The sequence below is a fragment of the Caretta caretta genome, chromosome 9 (assembly GCF_965140235.1).
Source record: "Caretta caretta isolate rCarCar2 chromosome 9, rCarCar1.hap1, whole genome shotgun sequence".
Lineage (NCBI taxonomy): Eukaryota > Metazoa > Chordata > Testudines > Cheloniidae > Caretta > Caretta caretta.
The window spans coordinates 33,517,099-33,537,519 of record NC_134214.1 but is presented as its reverse complement, the minus strand read 5'-3'; the positions used below and the strand labels follow the sequence as shown (position 1 = coordinate 33,537,519).

Sequence of the window (20,421 nt, the reverse complement as noted above, 5' to 3'; positions counted from 1 at the left end):
TTGCCTCCTTTTGTGCACCACATACTTCACGCCCAGATCCAGGGCATGCGCTGGAGCTGAAGGGTGGACTTGGGCCACCACAGTGACAGAACTCTCTGGAACAGGAACCCGATCAGGAAAGGACAGAAGATCTGAAGGTACACATGAGCTTATCTCCATTACTGAATCTGGAGTTGGAGCAGCTCTCTGTTTCAGAACAGTGGTGGCCTTATCAGAATCAGACAGGAGAGCTCTGATGCATGAAAACTGGCACTGCTAACATTGGCCATCTTGCTCCTCTGCCTCTTTTTCCTCAGTGCTGCAGCATCTGGAACTGAAGGAACTGATGGCCCTCATTCAGAGGCACCATTTACATCCATTTTCCAGGATCTGGAAGAGGCAGTTGGAAATGACACTGGCCCTGCAACCAGAGGGGTTGCATCAGAGTGAGATCACTGTGAGACATGAGGTACCAGCGAGGGTGGCTAACTCATTTTTGAGTCATTTTCCAGAACCAGGGCAGTGGGCTCAAACCACACAGCCCTTGCTTAGGACATGTGTCGCCTCAGGGGCTTGACTGGGGGAGCTGCAGGAACAGAGTCCATGCTTGATAGGAGCTGCGACTTCTTGGAAACCTACAGTTGACCAGAACAGATGGAGGCCACTGGGGCTGAGGCTGGCTCCTTAGAGTTTGGAACCAGAGTTTAAACAGATCTAGATGGTCTAGCTTGGAGGGCTTCCTTAAGTTGGAGGAGTTATAGATTAATCTTCTTGTGATGGGGGCTCTAGGGGTGAAAGTCAAGCAGATCGAACAGCCAGAGGGTTAGTGGCCTTCTCCCAAACAGCTCAGGCACCACATGTAGTCATCAGATATTGGGAAGAGGGCCAGCAGGAAACAAACCTTTTAAATTCCTGGCTTTTTCAGTTTCACCATTCCCTGGGACTGGGGAAAACCCTCACTATTACTGACATACTGTAAGCTAACACAAAAGTTTGTAGAAAACTTCAAAGAACTGGAAGTATTCACATCCATCCTGGCATATGGTTGGGAGGAACTGAGGTGGGGAGGACACTCTGCCCCTTTTACAGCCTCACCCTCAGTGTGTCAGGATGCTCAGGAGAGGGACGCAAGAGTGCTCTAGTTGTCACTGCTAGAAGAGGGTTCTACTGCAAAGTGCTATAGAACCTGTAAGTGGGAATGTGCAGAGCCACTGAAAGAACTTTAGGTGTTATCTACCTGGTTAATTTTACTAGTTAGAGAGGTGCCACAGGGAAATTGGACAGAGATTAATGGAATGAGAGTAAACCAGATGTCCAGTACCACTAACTTGGCAGCTAATTCACAGAAGACTGAGCTTGAACTCCAGACTGGGGAGTGCTGGAGGAGTGTGAAATATAATCTTCAGGGTTATGTATGACAAGCTTATGCCCCTGGAGACTAGAAGTCCAGAACTGTACAGAAGCATGGGCGACAGCAGGTTCAAGCCCTATAGGTGTTGGAGAGGACATGTCTTCATCCTATAAGAGGAGTTATACACAGAGACAGATTTCAAAATGGAAGTATTAGTGTGGAAGTCAAGGTCCATGATGTTTGGACACATTCAAAGGATGACTGAAGGGGAAGGTAGCATGGCAGGAGAAGGTGGTAGGAAAACCACTGAGGAAGCAATGGATTGATTGCATCAAAGATGGTAAAAGTAGGTAGACCTGTGTTGGCTCAGACAAAGATGGCAGATGGTTGCATGACAATCTAGACACAGTTGATGGGATAAGGGAGAAGAATTCTCCCTCTCTGGCTGGTGCTAAATGCGGGCTACCATCTTTCTCAACATGATTTCAATTATGTATGGGGAAAACCTTCTGCTGCTTCTGAGGTTTGGGTTTGTAATTCAAAGCAGAGAAATCTGTCTCCAAGGGAAAAGTTGATCATAGAAGGAGGTGAGGACGAATAGCTTATGTGGGTTTGTTTCATTTATTTTTAGCCGTTTTGGCTTAAGTTTCCATGTGGGAGGAGGATAGCCATATACAAAACTATCATTAGAAGGAGTTGCCTCCTGGATCAGAGAGCATAGAGGAGCAGAGGTAAAGGAGTCCTTGTCTAGCTCATCCCTACTGTATAACTGGAGTGGAAGTGTGTCATGAGTATCGAGGGAGAATATTCCCATGTATTGTGAGGTTTTTTAACTGGTAAGGAGGGATATCCCCTAAGATGTCCAATTCCTTGCCAAGTGCCTCAGTTACCGCTAAGAGACTTGGGAACTTTTCAGTATACATACGGACTAAACTAAGGAAAATTTTAGAAGGATTTTTGGACTTTTCACTCAAGAGTTCTTTATCAGAAATGATGATCAAAGTTTGCTGGTAAGGACTGACCCACCTTGAGCGGATCACTGCGGACTACGTGGCTCTGGGAAGAAGGATAAAGGAGTTTGAGGCGCAAGTGATGTTCTCGTCTATCCTCCCCGTGGAAGGAAAAGGCCTGGGTAGGGACCGTCGAATCGTGGAAGTCAACGAATGGCTACGCAGGTGGTGTCGGAGAGAAGGCTTTGGATTCTTTGACCATGGAATGGTGTTCCATGAAGGAGGAGTGCTGGGCAGAGATGGGCTCCACCTTACGAAGAGAGGGAAGAGCATCTTTGCGAGCAGGCTGGCTAACCTAGTGAGGAGGGCTTTAAACTAGGTTCACCGGGGGAAGGAAACCAAAGCCCTGAGGTAAGTGGGAAAGCGGGATACCGGGAGGAAGCACAGGCAGGAATGTCTGTAGGGGAGGGCTCCTGCCTCATACTGAGAATGAGGGGCGATCAGCAGATTATCTCAAGTGCTTATATACGAATGCACAAAGCCTTGGAAACAAGCAGGGAGAACTGGAGGTCCTGGTGATGTCAAGGAATTATGACATGATTGGAATAACAGACTTGGTGGGATAACTCACATGACTGGAGTACTGTCATGGATGGTTATAAACTGTTCAGGAAGGACAGGCAGGGCAGAAAAGGTGGGGGAGTAGCACTGTATGTAAGGGAGGTCCGGTACGAAACTGCAGAAAAACCTGAGTGTCTCTGGATTAAGTTTAGAAGTGTGAGCAACAAGAGTGATGTAGTGGTGGGAGTCTGCTATAGACCACCAGACCAGGGGGATGAGGTGGATGAGGCTTTCTTCTGGCAGCTCGCAGAAGCTACTAGATCGCATGCCCTGGTTCTCATGGGTGACTTTAATTTTCCTGATATCTGCTGGGAGAGCAATACAGCGGTGCATAGACAATCCAGGAAGTTTTTGGAAAGCGTAGGGGACAATTTCCTGGTGCAAGTGCTAGAGGAGCCAACTAGGGGGGGAGCTTTTCTTGACCTGCTGCTCACAAACCGGGAAGAATTACTGGGGGAAGTAAAAGTGGATGGGAATCTGGGAGGCAGTGACCATGAGTTGGTTGAGTTCAGGATCCTGAAACAGGGAAGAAAGGTAAGCAGCAGGATACGGACCCTGGACTTCAGGAAAGCAGACTTCAACTCCCTCAGGGAACAGATGGGTAGGATCCCCTGGGGGACTAATATGAAGGGGAAAGGAGTCCAGGAGAGCTGGCTGTATTTCAAGGAATCCCTGTTGAGGTTACAGGGACAAACCATCCCGATGTGTCGAAAGAATAGTAAATATGGCAGGCGACCAGCTTGGCTTAACGGTGAAATCCTAGCGGATCTTAAACATAAAAAAGAAGCTTACAAGAAGTGGAAGGTTGGACATATGACCAGGGAAGAGTATAAAAATATTGCTCGGGCATGTAGGAATGAATCAGGAGGGCCAAATCGCACGTGGAGCTGCAGCTAGCGAGAGATGTCAAGAAGGGTTTCTTCAGGTATGTTGGCAACAAGAAGAAAGCCAAGGAAAGTGTGGGCCCCTTAATGAATGAGGGAGGCAACCTAGTGACAGAGGATGTGGAAAAAGCTAATGTACTCAATGCTTTTTTTGCCTCTGTCTTCACGAACAAGGTCAGCTCCCAGACTGCTGCGCTGGGCATCACAACATGGGGAATAGATGGCCAGCCCTCTGTGGAGAAAGAGGTGGTTAGGGACTATTTAGAAAAGCTGGGCGTGCACAAGTCCATGGGGCCAGACGAGTTGCATCAGAGAATGCTAAAGGAATTGGCGGCTGTGATTGCAGAGCCATTGGCCATTATCTTTGAAAACTCGTGGCGAACGAGGGAAGTCCCGGATGACTGGAAAAAGGCTAATGTAGTGCCAATCTTTAAAAAACGGAAGGAGGAGGATCCTGGGAACTACAGGCCAGTCAGCCTCACCTCAGTCCCCGGAAAAATCATGGAGCAGGTCCTCAAAGAATCAATCCTGAAGCACTTACATGAGAGGAAAGTGATCAGGAACAGTCAGCATGGATTCACCAAGGGAAGGTCATGCCTGACTAATCTAATCGCCTTCTATGATGAGATTACTGGTTCTGTGGATGAAGGGAAAGCAGTGGATGTATTGTTTCTTGACTTTAGCAAAGCTTTTGACACGGTCTCCCACAGTATTCTTGTCAGCAAGTTAAAGAAGTATGGGCTGGATGAATGCACTATAAGGTGGGTAGAAAATTGGCTAGATTGTCGGGCTCAACGGGTAGTGATCAATGGCTCCATGTCTAGTTGGCAGCTGGTGTCAAGTGGAGTGCCCCAGGGGTTGGTCCTGGGGCCGGTTTTGTTCAATATCTTCATAAATGATCTGGAGGATGGTGTGGATTGCACTCTCAGCAAATTTGCGGATGATACTAAACTGGGAGGAGTGGTAGATACGCTGGAGGGCAGGGATAGGATACAGAGGGACCTAGACAAACTGGAGGATTGGGCCAAAAGAAATCTGATGAGGTTCAATAAGGATAAGTGCAGGGTCCTGCGCTTAGGACGGAAGAACCCAATGCACAGCTACAGACTAGGGACCGAATGGCTAAGCAGCAGTTCTGCAGAAAAGGACCTACAAGTTAGAGTGGACGAGAAGCTGGATATGAGTCAGCAGTGTGCCCTTGTTGCCAAGAAGGCCAATGGCATTTTGAGATGTATAAGTAGGGGCATAGAGAGCAGATCGAGGAACGTGATCGTCCCCCTCTATTCGACATTGGTGAGGCCTCATCTGGAGTACTGTGTCCAGTTTTGGGCCCCACACTACAAGAAGGATGTGGATAAATTGGAGAGAGTCCAGCGAAGCGCAACAAAAATTATTAGGGGTCTGGAACACATGACTTACGAGGAGAGGCTGAGGGAACTGGGATTGTTTAGTCTGCAGAAGAGAAGAATGAGGGCGGATTTGATAGCTGCTTTCAACTACCTGAGAGGTGGTTCCAGAGAGGATGGTTCTAGACTATTCTCAGTGGTAGAAGAGGACAGGACAAGGAGTAATGGTCTCAAGTTGCAGTGGGGGAGGTTTAGGTTGGATATTAGGAAAAACTTTTTCACTAGGAGGGTGGTGTAACACTGGAATGCGTTGCCTAGGGAGGTGGTAGAATCTCCTTCCTTAGAAGTTTTTAAGGTCAGGCTTGACAAAGCCCTGGCTGGGATGATTTAATTGGGGATTGGTCCTGCTTTGAGCAGGGGGTTGGACTAGATGACCTCCTGAGGTCCCTTCCAACGCTGATATTCTATGATTCTATGACCTATCCAAAGGTGCCTCTGCAGGAATCTCAGCATGTGGGGACAGCATGTGTGGGAGACGGGCTCAAGCTAGCTACTAGGACCAAAGCCCAGAGTTTTAAAGTTACGTAGGGATATTTGTAGGTATGACTGTCAATGGGATTTAGCTCCTAATACTTAAATCCTTTTAGAAAAGGAGATTTAGGCTCCTAAATAAATTCCTTCTAATGACAGGAGTTGAAACTCTGACCTCAGAAATGCCTACATACTCAAAAATCTGGGCCCAAACTTTTATGGGCCGGAAATTATTGCAGTGCAAACCCTTTCAATGACTCTTCAGGGGGTCGTCACAGATGGAGCTCCTCAGGGCCTACCTTTTCTATTTGGCCATCTCTGCCCTCTTCAGGGTAGGAGAAAAATTGAGGGACGTGAGTGGTCCTTTTCAAGGACTAATCCCTCAAAGAATTGTCCCCTAAATGGAGGAAAGAGGAGAGATGACTGCTCAGTGTTGCTCCAGAGTCTGGCTTTGAAAGCTGGGATGGTAACAAGAAAGGCAGGAAGACTAATCTGCCAGTCTGTTTAAATAGGTGAAGACAATATGATTGGGGGTGGACAGTGTGTGACTGAAGCCTAGAACTGTGGACAAGTCTAAATTGCCTCCTGTATCTGCAGGAAGAGAGGAACAGCTGAAATGTCTTCACTAGGGGAGAACTAATGATGGAGAAGTGCATTTCACGTGCAAGCATATGAACAAGGACTATACTCTTAAGAGCTCACAGTCTGAGTGGATGACATACAAGATAACAATGAGGAATGAAGTAACAAAAAACCCCAAGGTGACCACTGATGTTAGGCATGTGTTCTTAGGGTATGTCTACACTTAAAACACTGCAGCTGCATTGCTGTAGTACTTCAGTGTAGACACTTAGTACAGTGGCGGGAGGGGTTCTCCCATCACTGTACTTCGAACACCTCCCTGAAGAGGCAGTAGCTAGGTTAACACAAGCACTGTCTACACTGGGGGTTAGGTGGCATAGTTACATCTGTCAGGCAGGTGGATTTTTCATGTAGCTATGCTGATGTAAATTGCCTAGTGTAGACCAGCCCAGAGTTTTAAAATTTATTTATTAAAGCAGGCATTGAACACCCAAAGGGATAAGAAGTTAAACTTAAGTGGGCAATCTGTATATGAAGAAAACCTTTAAATGTAATGAGTTAAAATTTGCCACTATGCATTACTTTTTACGTTTACCCTTTTTATGTTATCTGTATATGCTTTATGGGAAAGTTTTAAAAGCTACAATGCAAGTTTATTATAAAAAATTGCTTATAAATGGAGTTATTTTAGAGATCAGAATGTGAAAGACTAATGTCTTTGACAAGCACTAGGGTTGGCAGGATTTCTAAGGCCTTATCTACCTGGTGTAACCTAAGGTGTTAATTTAAAAAACAGATCTAGTTACAGGTGTAAAATCCTCTACAGAAACTTATACCAGAATAAGTCTGCCTTTTTTCAGTTTAGTATGTGGTGTGAAAAGGGGTTTAAACTAAATAAAAAAATAGCCAGAATAAGAGTATTCACACAGATTGTGTGTGGGGGAAGGGGTTATACATGTATAAAACCAGTACAATTTAACCAGGTAGATAAGGCCTAAATTTCTCAGATTGCAAAGAACTTTACTCTTGAACTATAGCCACACTGCTAGGGGCTTAACTGCTGAGCAGATTGTTTATTGTATTGAATTGTATGACGTGGACAAATATCCATCAGGGATTAGGATGTGTCCACCAAATTAAGTTCTAGTGTGAATTACCCCTTCTTTGAACCCACTGTTTCTGAAAAGAGTTAACCCCAGCACATAATCTACCACCCCATAATTCTCTGAAGTAATCTTAGAGATATGTTTAAAATTTAGTGCTTGTGAAAGGCGCTACCCATCACAGAAACTACAGTCTTCAGTTTATCCACAACAGAGATATAGCACAGTCACAGGCAATGCAGACTTTCCCACACTGCCTTGCCTATGTGCCTCAATACTGCCCTGGAACAAATCTACAGGGCTAAAGTCAGTTCCGTTTCGAAGCCCAATCAATCCATGGTCGATCCGCTGAAACTGACAAAATATCAATCAATGCTAAACTCGGATTAATTTTGTGAAGTGAACGTTCATCCACAAGCAAATGGACCGAGACCACCGACATCTTGTTTTTACATAGGCCATTGAACAGTCACCAGATTGCACAGGACCAGACTGTAATGGACTTTCAACTATCATACAATGGCTCTTTTTCAAATTTGAAAACTTCTCAAGTCAATGAAAGCCAGATTCTGTAGGGAGACAACGTGGGTAAAAAAATATCAATACAGATGATATTTTAATACAAAATATTAGATTTTTACACAAGTCAGTTTTTTTTAAAATATAGAACCTTAAAAAATGAACAAGTTGCTATCCACACACTATAAACACGCATCTTTGTGCTCAGTTTGATCAAGTTTTCAGAACAATTTTAAACACCAGTCCATATTTTAAACACTGCCTTTAACTTTTATGAAATCTTTGCCACATTCTGCACTACCAATATTATATGTACAGTGTGAAGCGCCTTCATTCAGTTTTAATAGGATAGTTAAACTGCTCAGTTATCAGATTCTTTGTGCAATGATTTCACATTCGACTGCTCATGACAAGTTCGCATTACAGTTCTGTGGCACCTGGTATGAGCAACCACATGTAATTCTGTGAATGTTCACGGTAAAGAATGTCAGTTACATGTATTGAAATACATTTTTTCAAAGTACAAGTTCTTCAGCTAAATAAAAAAAATTATTCGTTTAGGGGAAATTTTAACTGATTAACCAGAGTTTTCAACAATTGCTATGCACTGAAAAATTAATTTTGATTTCTCAAAGTTGAATAAAGTAATTAGCTATTTATCAGATTTTCATAGAGATGAACTATAGCATGTGCATCTCAGGAATGTTTGGAATAGTCCATTTGTTTTTGAACCCATAGAAAGGAAATTTTTTCCTTCCTCTTTATCCACCATTATCTAAGTTAAATAGCAGATCTTACAAACTCCTCTTTTAATAGTAAATCATCCACAACATGTGGGCAGTTAGCCAAGGAGATTTAAGATGATTTACTTGTGTTGAAATAATTTACACAATTGAACTTATGCATACAGTACAAAACTATGAACAAAAAGGTGAAGCAAACTTTTTTATTTATATTCAGGTAAAAACATTAACCTGATGAAGTAAATTATTGCAGATTTGAGAAATCAGCACATAAAACAGTTGGACAGAGCATTGCTTACAGGTGCTTTATCTGTGTCAAAAGACAAAGGCTGAACTGTTTGTTCCAAGCTAGCACTGGGGGGCAAAGAGGGAGGCTAGAAAAGTAAACATGAACTTAAGTCAAGAATAAGAAATTTTTGTTTACTTGAACAGGGAATAAAACTGCTAATTTGTCTTTTAAAAAACTATACATCAATTTGAAATGTGCTGGCCTTATAATAATAAATAATGGCCAGCCCAATCTGTTGATTTTTCAACTACACAAAAGAAAGAAATTCTTCCCAGCCTCTGGGTAAGAGGCTTTTGTTGCCTGAATCACTGTGTAAACAGTTCTAGAGTGTCATCTGGTAAAGACTGTAGCCAATATATCCTACTACTACGTTAAAACTAAGCTCTACCTAATTACAAAGGCTGAATTATATTGACAATATATATTTTTAATTCAGTAAAATTTAAATTATATCTTAATTTGAGAGAAAACATGGAGCAATAAATGCCCATGCGAACCAAAATGTAACAATTGTTGAGTGTTGCACACAAAAAAGAACCAAGTGAATTGCACATCAGACAATACAAGAGGAAGGGAAAAATCAGAGGCATGTGAAGGGACACAGAACTAGTCTACTAAACTAGATTTGTCAAATACATGTGTATTTTAATTTCTGTACTTATGTACAAAACTTGTCTTTGGAGGAAAAAACTGCAGACTTAGCTAGATGGATACACACAGCCCGATATTAAACTGCACAGCGACATTTATTGTTCCAGCCTGGAAAAACATCCCTTTTTTAAATTTCACACAGCAAAGCAAGTTAAAAACTTCACTCATCAAATAAATGATAATTTAAACAAGAACTTGCTAAAGAAACCTTGTCACAACAACTTTTTAGGGCCTGATCACTTTAAGTCCATTGGGCCTTTAATGAATATCAACCAAGTGTCTTTGTTTATAATCTGCAAGCCGTTTTTCTACAACAAGAAGGCGTAACACGTTTCCTTGACTCAGGTGATACATTTAGAAAAGAATCATGATTTTCTCTTTGCTGTAACAGGCAGACATTGCATTTTTCATTGTGATCAGGAAAGATGGAATGACTGCTGCCCTTCTCTTGCAGCTATCAAGAGTTTTTCACGCATTATCTCAATACTTGAATAGTCCGGCAATTTGAGATAATTCACACAAGTCATTACTGAGGGCAAGAAGTCATCTGGATTTTCTGTAGACTCAAATGTCTTGCGTACAATTGTCAGTGGAGGATTCAAACTTCGAAAGCCTGAAAGGAGAAGAAAAGATCCACTGTATTTCTCTGAACATAATAGGAAAATTACTTTTCTTAAGAAACAGTATTTAACCTACTATGAAACTGACAGTAATTCAGCACAATTGGCATTCTAAATTATGACTCTTCAACCTTTGCTTAAGAATATTTCCACATTACCACAACCTTAAATGGAAAGTAAAAAGCTAGACGTACTTTCAATTTATGCCAACGAATTTTTGCTTTCTAGTTACCGTGAAGACTCAAACTAGACAGGTCCCTTTCACTTTTTGGTTCTTCAGCACTAGCACACTACTGCAATCTATACATGAAAACTAAAAGATGTAAGCAGGGCTGAAGTATATTCATAAAGATGTCATTTTTATATACAAAGCAGTCAGTCAGTTAAGGAAGCTGGCAAAAGGTATTTTTTAAAATATACACCTGCATAACCATGAACATATTCAATATCAGGAGGCAGATTCCAAACAAGGGCATCAAATATTCTTTCATTTTTTCCCCTTTATTCCTTTTCCTTCAAAAAATAGCATCTTCTTTTTATACCCTCTTTTGCATTTTAGGATTCAGAATCAATGTTTCTACAAATATAGTCTCATTTCTTGACAGGAAGTCTTAGTGACTGTGCTTCCTGTAAGGAAAAACACTGCCATTTTATTATTTGGCCCGCCGTAACTTATTACAAGTTGTCTCATGGTTAACATAACCATGAACACTGAACTGCTTTTCCCCCAAAAGAGTAACAATTTGTTTTAATGTGGACTATTCTGTGTTATGTAGCACGATATCTGCTAACACTGATATCAGCTATGAAATATTGTACATTATCTGTCATCTCTATCTTGTAAAGTTATTCAAGCAAAATCTTTATTAATGTTACTATTCAAGACATCATTTTATTTATGCAAACTTCAAAAATGTGAACTATTATAACTAGCTTATAGCACTCCAAACTTCTTTGTTAACTAACATTTCAAGTTTTGAAAATGATATATGCAGATTATAGGTAACTACTGAAGTGAAGAACAGAAACGGTTTTGAATGATTCACAAATGCATTAGCTGTGCTGATTATACACGAGAGTGCAGACATGATAGCAATATCTACTAAATAAACCCACCTCCTACTGGCAGTCTAGGGCTACCGGTCACAAACTGGAGAAATAATCTTTGTTGCTCACTATCAAGACTACTAAGAATTTCAAACAGGTACTTCACAGCTCGACTAAAAAGAGAAAACAAAAACAGCTGTTTATTTTAAAAATATATATTGTAAGCAAAAGAATAAAAAACTATTATATCATAGTATTAATGAGCATGGTTCCATGCTCAGACTACGTGCATTATAAATGCTATTTTTATGAACAAATATCTCAGTTTCTTCCCAAAATGTGTAAGAGGTGTTGCATCATTTCATGTACAGCAACTATGAAAGGTATTTTGTTTATTTTAAGATTAATCAAATGCACAATTTTCAACATTTGGTATCCTAGTATCAAATCCATATTACCTGTCATGTGTATAACCATGATCTGGCCTGCAGCATTCCATTAACGTCTTTGCATCCCAAGTGTCTGTTTTACTGCCACACAGGAGCTGATCCAACTATAAATTTAAGCAGAGAGAACAGTTTTGTCCTCATGCGGACACAGAACGAAGACTGTGCATGCGGATTACAACATGAATCTATTTTCTGGAACAACATTCAGGAAAGTTACTTCTGCTGAATTCTGCAATACTACAGAGCTCATTTGACTTTAACAGCCCCATCCCAATAAAGCTTCATTTATTGGATCCGGACATCTCCAGACCTCCTGCTACTAGTGGGCTGCATTTCTTCCTGTAGTTAGGAACAGTCCAAACTTGTCTCTCACGCTGTGGGCATTAGCCAGGCTAATTCAATGACATTTGGGCACTTCTCGCTCAACCTTTTTTATGAGTCTTATACAACTAATTTCAGGGAAACAGACCGCTTCTCTCTCACCCTTCATTCCCTCCCATTGCAGGTGCACTCCTGATCAGAGACTTTTAAACAGGAGGGGACTGCTGCCAACAACTTAAAATGCATCTCAAAAGATAATCTGTACCACTTCATACTGATGCCCACCAACAGAAGAACAAAATACAGCACTGCATAAAGAGGAAAGGACAAAACCATAATAGTGGGAGAATCTCCCTTCCCAATGGCAAGTGACACAGTGTGATGCTGTCGATAGCTGAGCAGAGTTGAACTTTGGCCAGTAGGTGATATTTCTATGTAAAAGCACTATCACATTAAGAAATATAGAAAAAAAATTAGAAGCAGTACCTACATGTCTCAACTTTAAAGGAACTACACATCACCATGCAAAGCATCAATAGGAAAATTAAAATGCAGCAATTCAGCCAAGCTCCTTTGCCATTTTTTTCCATGAAACTTAGAGGTAACGGTATATGTAGAAAGAGAAAACCTATTTAAGATATGGGTTTTTCTGTCCATCCACACATCTAAAATGCTTATCCGGGCTCTCACTGCAATTACTACAACTCCAGAAAGAAAGAGAGTATGTTGACAACTGCAAGCTTGCCTCACATATATCCATTCCAAATGCTGCTGCAAAGATCATTCCCCTACCTGTTTTTTCTGTCACCCGATAAGAACGACCATACTGATCAGACCAAAGGTCCATCTAGCCCTGTATCCTGTCTTCCAACAGTGGCCAATGCCAGGTGCCCCAGAGGGAACAAACAGAACAGGTAATCATTAAGTGATCCATCCCCTGTCACCCATTCCCAGCTTCTGGCAAACAGAGGCTAGGGACACCATCCCTGCCCATCCTGGCAAATGGCCATTGATGGACCTATCCTCCATGAACTTATCTAGTTCTTTTTTGAAGAACACTCTCAGTCCCCCAACTGGCTCCCCACCCTTCTCCACTGCATCAAAATAAGCTGCTTGTTTTCACTTTCAAGACCCTTTACAGCCTATCCCAAACGTACCCATCATCTCACGGTACACTGTCAAAATGTCAACTCCTGCCTCTAGTCCGTCAACAATGCCAGGCTCCATTACCCACGTTACATTTTTAAACAAGCACCTATGTGCCATCTCCCCTGCTGCCCCTAGCCATTGGAAGACTCTCCCTATAAACGGCCACAAATCTACCTCATTGCCATCCTTCAAGTCCCTCCATTGCCTACAAAAACCTTCACAATGATTAGGCAGCAGGTGTGCTGTGTCCATTACCTACCATGCTGATCAGTACTCTTTCATTGTTTCCTTGTGCTCCTGCATCCAACTATAACTACCCGCTGTCTCTTCTCTTACACTTCGTTATAAGAGGTTTGCGGACGGGGACAGGGACAGTCTTTGTTCTGTTTGTGTACAGCATCTAGCACAATGGGGTCCTGGTCCATGTCTACAACCAGTAGTTGCTACCACAATATAATAATAAATAGTTATGAAGCTTCTTGATTCCTCTAGTGTCCTCCAATACACTGGGAATATGTGAATCAAGAAATTTGCATTTAGGGTGGATGTATTACTTTCTTTGGGGAAAAAAAGAGTTACAATATACTAAATTTGATACTGCAGAAAATAAAATCCACTACCAGAAATACTAATTAGAACTACTATTAAATACAGAAGTCTCTCTATGTACAAATTAAGTACATAGTTTAAAACTCACTGAATTGTCTTGGTACAGGAGTTTCAGAAATATATTGCCCTATTTGTGAGAGAGAATTACACAATAACCTGCCCATAACTAAATATGGGCTTAAGAATGTAGATTAATATTAATCTACGTAACTGATTGATATCAGTTATAAATTCACATCTACCAACCTCTTCAGGATAGAAGTACTGAAGATGACTGAGGGGGAAGACTGATTCAAATCCATCTCTGAAAGAGTCAAATTGTCTGGAAACACCTTCATTTAGTGCCCAGAATATAACCAGCTGTAAAATAAAGAAGAAAAAACTACAATAAGTGAACAGGCTATGAGAAGCTATGTGAATATTCAACAGTGGAGTTACACAAAGGATATGATGACTTGGCAAAAGAATCAGCAACATAACCACATGTCCATATAAAGATGTGTGAACCTGAGCCTGATTGGTGCTGTACAATGTTGCACCACTTCAGTCACCTCTCGCCAGCCCAACACCAGCATATTTGTTGTACCAATGCAACACAGTTGTACCTAGAAAGGGAAAACAACTTCCTCCAGAGACTGATATGTCACTCTAAATCTAACTGAAATTTGGTTACGGCATATGTTTAAAAACCAACTGGATAGTAAAATATTGACCTGTATAATCCTTCCACCTCACCCCCAATATGCAAATGAGACATTTTAAACAGGGAATTTGTTCTTAACTAGTTTAATAGAAATTGGATATATCTTCTTGAACAAGAGTAAGTCTGCCAGATGTACTTGTCACGCTAACAAACAGATGTTCTCCTGCTTCTGAAATCAGACACACGACTCCCATTCAAATCTTACTAAAAATCCATTTGAAATACACTATGCAGCTAGAATACCATGTATAATATTCCCCCAAAATTGAGGTAAATATTTATTAAGCATTTAAAGTGCTCAGCTAAGCTTGGGTTATTAAAGAAGGTACATTAAAAAAAGTTGTATAAGTCATATTTCCTATGGTCAAAACATATTGAATGGCACAACACCTACAATCTAGCATCAAAATCTAGATAAAGTTAGTTATTTTTTCCTCATGAAATAGCATTATGTTGAAATGTATCCTTCTGGAAATTTCTGAAATAGAAATCCTTATTCTACTGAATATTTTTTCCTGCTAGATATGCATTGGTTGGTTTTAGAATGTGAATGTTAATATGAGAAGAGTAACCTGGGAGAATTTTACTCCCAATTATCCCACAAGGTTTAACAGTTTATTGGACTTCAGAGAAAGTAAATACAAAGAAGAGGGGGAAAAAAAAATCTAGTCTTCCCCTACCTCCCACTTTTAAGAGAAGTGGGGTGGGCTGTAGAATGGACATGTGCAACATATCTCAAAGAACAACAGTTACAGAAAGGCAGGTAACACCCCCTACCCCCCAAGTGATTGCACATGTCCATTCCACTGTTGGTTACTCACAAGTAGATTAACATGGAGGCAGGCTCTACCCCAACAGCGATTGTAGAACAGCCTGTCAGAAACTCCTTGACTGACAGGAAATGGCATAATGGGCAGCAAATGTGAGAACTGATGACCAGGTTGCCGCTTTGCAAATATCTCAAATAGGTCCTTGTACTGGGAAAGCCACTGAAGTTGCTTGCACTCTAGTCAAATGAGCCAATACTCTGGGTGGCGGCAAGTCATTAGCTAATTCATAGCACAAATGAATACAAGAGGAAATCCTCTGAGTGAAAACCAGTTTACCTTTCACACAATCTGCAACTCCACTGAGGACCTAAAGGACCTAGTGTGGTCCAGTAGAATACTAATGCTCTCTTCACATTCAATGAATGAAGCTTCTGCTCATCTGTAAGAATGTAAGGCTTTGGGTAAAATGTTGGCAGAAAAATTACCTGGTTAATGTGGAAATTGCAGGCCACCTTTGTTAGGAATTTTAGGTGAGAATGGAGGTAAGTTATCCTTATGGAAAACTGTATAAGGAGACTCTGAAAGCAAGTCTCTCAATTCAGCCAAATCTCATTGCTGAGATTTTCACAACCAGAAACGTCACTTTCATAGAGAGGTTGCACAGACGACGAGTTGTGGGAGATTCAAAGGGAGGTCCCATTACTTTTTGTTAGTACCTGGTTGAGATCCCCTGGAGGAACAGGTTGATGCACCTGAGGGTATAACTTGTCCAACCCCTTTAGAAATCTAATAGTTATGGGGTTAGAAAAAAAGCAATTATGCACCGGAGAATAAAATGCTGAAATCACTGCCAAATATATTTTATTGGAACTGTCAGACCTTGATGTTTTAGGTGCAATAGATAATTGAAAATGTGGGTAATGGATGCCTGCATTGGGAAACATTTTTCTATCTTTTCTCAACAGAAATGTCTCTCTCATTTGGCCAGGTAAGTACTCCTATTGAAGGCTTTCTGCGATTCAGAAGCACTTCCTGAATGTCTTCAGAACTCTGGGTAGTAATGGTATCAGAGGAACGGCAAGCAAAGCAGGGAGTTGGCCCAATGATAGCATCAACCAACAAACCTGAGCTGTGACACTGCCTCCCACCTCCCGGGAGCAGAACAGATAGCATTTTCTGTTGCAAACAGGTCCACTTGGGGAGTCACCCACAGCTGAAAGACAGACCTGGCCATGTGCAGATGTAGTGACCATTTGTGGTGAGCAGAGACTGATCTGCTTAGGTGACCTGCCAATATGTTCTGCTCTCCTTGGAGGTAAGCAGCTTTGAGGTGAATGGAGTTGGTTATGCAGAACTCCCAAAGCAGAACTGCCTCCTGGCAGAGTTGGGATGAATGCACTCTTCCCTGTCAGTTTACACAGAACATAGTCGCAGTGTTGTCCATTAAACACTAAGATTTTTTTCTGCACAGTAACAGGTTAGACAGATAGCTCATAGCTCCCTAACATTTATGAGAGTCCTCAGATCCTGGGAAGACCACAGCCCTTGAGTTTGCAGGGTTTTGATGCATGCCCCGCAACTAAGGAACGAAGCATCTGTGACCAACATGAACATTGGTTGCGAAGACACAAAAGGAACTCCCATATAAATGTTTGAAAGTTTGTCCCCCAGTCCAAAGAGGACCAAGTTACCTCTGGAATGCAAAACACTGTCTAGATGTTGATAGGGGGCATTCACTGACGCTAACCCTCCTTGAAGCCTTCTGAGGTGTACTCTGGCATGCTGTATTACGTAGGTACATGCTGCCATGCTGCTATGTGCCCCAGAAGTCTGAGGCAAGGGTACACTGTGGTAATGGGATGTGCTTTTGGATCCAAGATCAGATCTCGGAGCATCTGGAACCTTGACTGGGGTAGAAATGCACCGGCTTCCATAGCACCCAAGAATGCTCCAATAAACTTTTATTTGTGGAGGTTTTAGAATTGTTTCAGCCAGACTGAGTAACAGCTCCAGGGCACTGAAGCTGGAATGAATGATGGTCATGTTGGACAGTACTTGATACTCAGACCAGCCTCTCACCAGCCAGTCATCCGGGCAATCTCCACAGATATGCATCTACTGGCTCCATATACTTTGTGAAAATGCAAGGGGCTGCTGATAAATGGAACGGAAGTACTGTGAATTGATAGTGGATTCCATTCACTATGAACCTGAGAAACTTCCAGTGATCCGGACAGATCACTATATGGATGTAAGCATCCTTTAAGTCAAGGGCAACATACTAGTCGCCCTATTCCAGGGAATACAAAAAACTTTATTTTCTTCAGGTACTTGTTTAACTCTTAGATCCAAAATACGTCTGAGACCACCTTTTGCTTTGGGAATAACACCCCCTCCCCTGAAAAAAAAAAAAAAAAAAAGAACAGAGGAACATCCTCTGTAGCACCTACTAGAAGGAGAGACTGGAGCTCCAAGAACCATCTTGTGAGAGTGGTCCCTAAAGAGGGTCAGGGAAGGGTGGTGGGAAGAAGGGATAGAAACAAATTGAAGAAAATACCCGAGGTCCACTGGGCTTAGGACTCTCCATTCCCATATGATAGGAGTCCAAACACAAAGGAAGTGGGATAGATGACTGGCAAAGATATGGATAGGAACAGATGCACTTGTAGTTACTTGTATCAAAATGCATGCTTGGACTGGACTGCTAGTTGAGAGGAACCTACTGTTGCAGAGGGAGGGAGGAAGATGGTCACTGCCTGTAATTCCTGCCCTTTCTTCTCAGCAGGTCTTGGGGCTGAGGTATAAAGCTCTGTGAGCCTGCTGGGGCCGGAACTGCTTCCTCTTTGTTGCTGGTGTAAAGATTCCAAGTGACTTCAGTGTTGCTCTGGAATCTTTTAGGCTATGTAGCCTATTGTGCATCTTTTCCAAAAAGATGAGAGGACTCTCAAAGAACAAGTCTAGGATGGTCTGCTGTATTTCAGCAGGGAGACTGCATTTATGAGCACCTCCTCATAGAACAGATACCATGGACTGAGCTGCTGAGTCCAAGCCACCACTTACCCTCCTCTACCATCAGAATGAAGTCCTCCAGTAGCCTCATATTTAAACTTCAGGATGTTTTCCCATAGGGAGAAATTGTAGCAACTTAGGAGAACTTGCTGATTCGCAATTCTAAGTTGTAGGTCTCCCGACAAATAAAAGGTTTATAACCAAACAAATCCAGCCTCTGATTCTTTACTACCCTTTGGCGTCAACACTTGGTGCCCTCTCTCTTACACTCATTAACAGCTGCCACCACCAAAGAGCTTGGGGGCAGGTGAGAGTACAGAGTTATTCTAAACCCTTAGGAGGGACTAGTATTTCCCCTCTGTCCATTTAGCCATATGGAAGAAGGGGTCTGCCAAAGTGTTTTGAGTGGCTCCACAATTGCTCAGTCAGTAGTGCCATTCTGGAGGGCCCCAGAGAGGCTAAAATGTCCACTAGCTTGTTGGATTTCTCACAGATCTCTTCTACTTGAATGTTTAGCACCAAAGCCACTCTTAAGAAGTTATTGATAAGCCTGTAATCCTCCAGTGGTGGTGAATCGCTCATCTCTACAGCCTCATATGGTCTTGAGGAAGACCATGCACTAGGTCACTGAGGCAATGACTAATCTGCCTCTGATGGTGGAGGAACTGTTTGAGTAACCTGCAGCTGCTTGGTACCTGTCCTGGGCATCTGAGAATGTTGTCTGTGGCGCTGATGATCTTGTGCACCCTTGAAAGTCAACTCAAAGGTGAAGGGAGGCAAACCAACTGTGTCTATAAAAGCCATTGATGTAGTGGTGGGCCCCATGGTTGCACAGGCCATTGCCCCTTGCAATGTGGCCAGTGCTGAGACTGCTGTGACATCCATGGACCATACTGATAGAGGATAAGCTTCCCCTTTAGTATGTGACACGAGACCCCAGTTACGAATCCAATGAAGATGGCTCAAAGTCCTGCAATAGCGGTGGAGCAGAATCTCTGTGGACAGGAGACCGGTAAAGCCAAACTCGGGGATGGTGGTACCAGGCTTTCCCCTGAAATGTACTGGCCTCTTTAGGTACTGCATGCTGTTGCAGAGCTAGTGTGGGAACTAGTTTCTGGTACCAGCCAAAACCCTTCCTGTACCACAGGAGATACCAGTACCAGAAGATCAAGCAGTTCTCTGGAGGAAGCATACATCTTTGGCGTTGTCAGTACCAGAATTGTGTGCTGAGTTTAGTGTCTTTGTATAGCGACTTCAGGGGTCAGCTGTGACTGACCTGGTATAGGTTCTGGAGTCTATGAGCCCCTTTTTAGCAGAGGAACTCTTGGGGAACACTTCCCTTCAGAGTCCCCCCTGGCGTCCTTGCTTCTAGATGGCCCCAGTACCAAAGGTCTTGCTGAATGAGGTCTACATCTCTTCACTATCAGAGACATAGAATGCGGTGCTAAAGACATCTTGGGAGATGCATTCTGTACTGATGGTGCTACTTTTGGAGTTTGCTCTGAACATGACTGCTCCAATGGAGGCGAAGTGCCATCTCCATAAAGGAGACACTTAAGTCTCGCTGCTCTTTTCTAGAGTGAGGCTTAAACCCTCTACAAATGCGACGCTCGTCACTGATGTGGCACTCCAAACAATTTAGACAGCTGGGATATGGTCACTGACTGGCATCAGCCTGGCACTCAACCAGCAGGACTTAAACTCTGGAGAGCAAGACATGGCTCCAGTTCTGGTCCAGGTAATCAAATTTGGCCTAAAAGAGACCTAAATGTTGAAACCTATCACTAAGATTAACTATACTCTGTATCTAACCACTACTAAACAAACAAGCTGTATACAAAGAATGAGGGAAATAAACCTGTGATAGAAAGACTGAAAGTGCTGCAACAACCTGCACTGGCAGTAAGAAGGAGCTGGGGGCAGTTTCATCCTCCTATACCGCCATGCAGTGGTGTGCAACGGCAAAGGGCGCTCAAGCCACCCTAATGTGAAGGAAAACATTCTCTGAAAACTGTGCATAAGGCACACATAAAATTAGAATGGAGTGGACATATGGAATCGCTAGAAGAACTCCTATTTACACAGAGTGATAAGGCACACAGTGAGCAAAAAGGCTCAGACTGCAGGGTTGTTGACTGAGTCATGGGTGGTGAGAAGGAACTGAGGAGCAGTTAGTGTTGCTTCACCATCTATGT

The 20,421-nt window shown here is 42.4% G+C and overlaps 2 protein-coding genes across 6 annotated transcripts in view; one reads left to right on the top strand and one right to left on the bottom strand.

Annotated features, from left to right (window-relative positions):
• FBXO36 (F-box protein 36) overlaps positions 1–20,421 on the top strand; it is a 278,670-nt gene that overhangs the window by 46,671 nt on the left and 211,578 nt on the right. The gene's annotated exons all lie outside the window — the stretch shown is intronic.
• TRIP12 (thyroid hormone receptor interactor 12) overlaps positions 8,799–20,421 on the bottom strand; it is a 151,988-nt gene continuing 140,365 nt past the window's right edge. For all 5 annotated transcript variants that reach the window (XM_048865307.2, XM_048865310.2, XM_048865311.2 and 2 more), the window contains 4 exons: positions 13,991–14,104; positions 11,675–11,769; positions 11,286–11,389; positions 8,799–10,162 (listed from right to left, as the gene is read on the bottom strand). In XM_048865307.2, the coding sequence (XP_048721264.1) occupies positions 9,966–10,162; positions 11,286–11,389; positions 11,675–11,769; positions 13,991–14,104 (510 nt within the window). In that variant the 3' untranslated portion in view covers positions 8,799–9,965. The remainder of the gene's footprint in view (positions 10,163–11,285; positions 11,390–11,674; positions 11,770–13,990; positions 14,105–20,421) is intronic.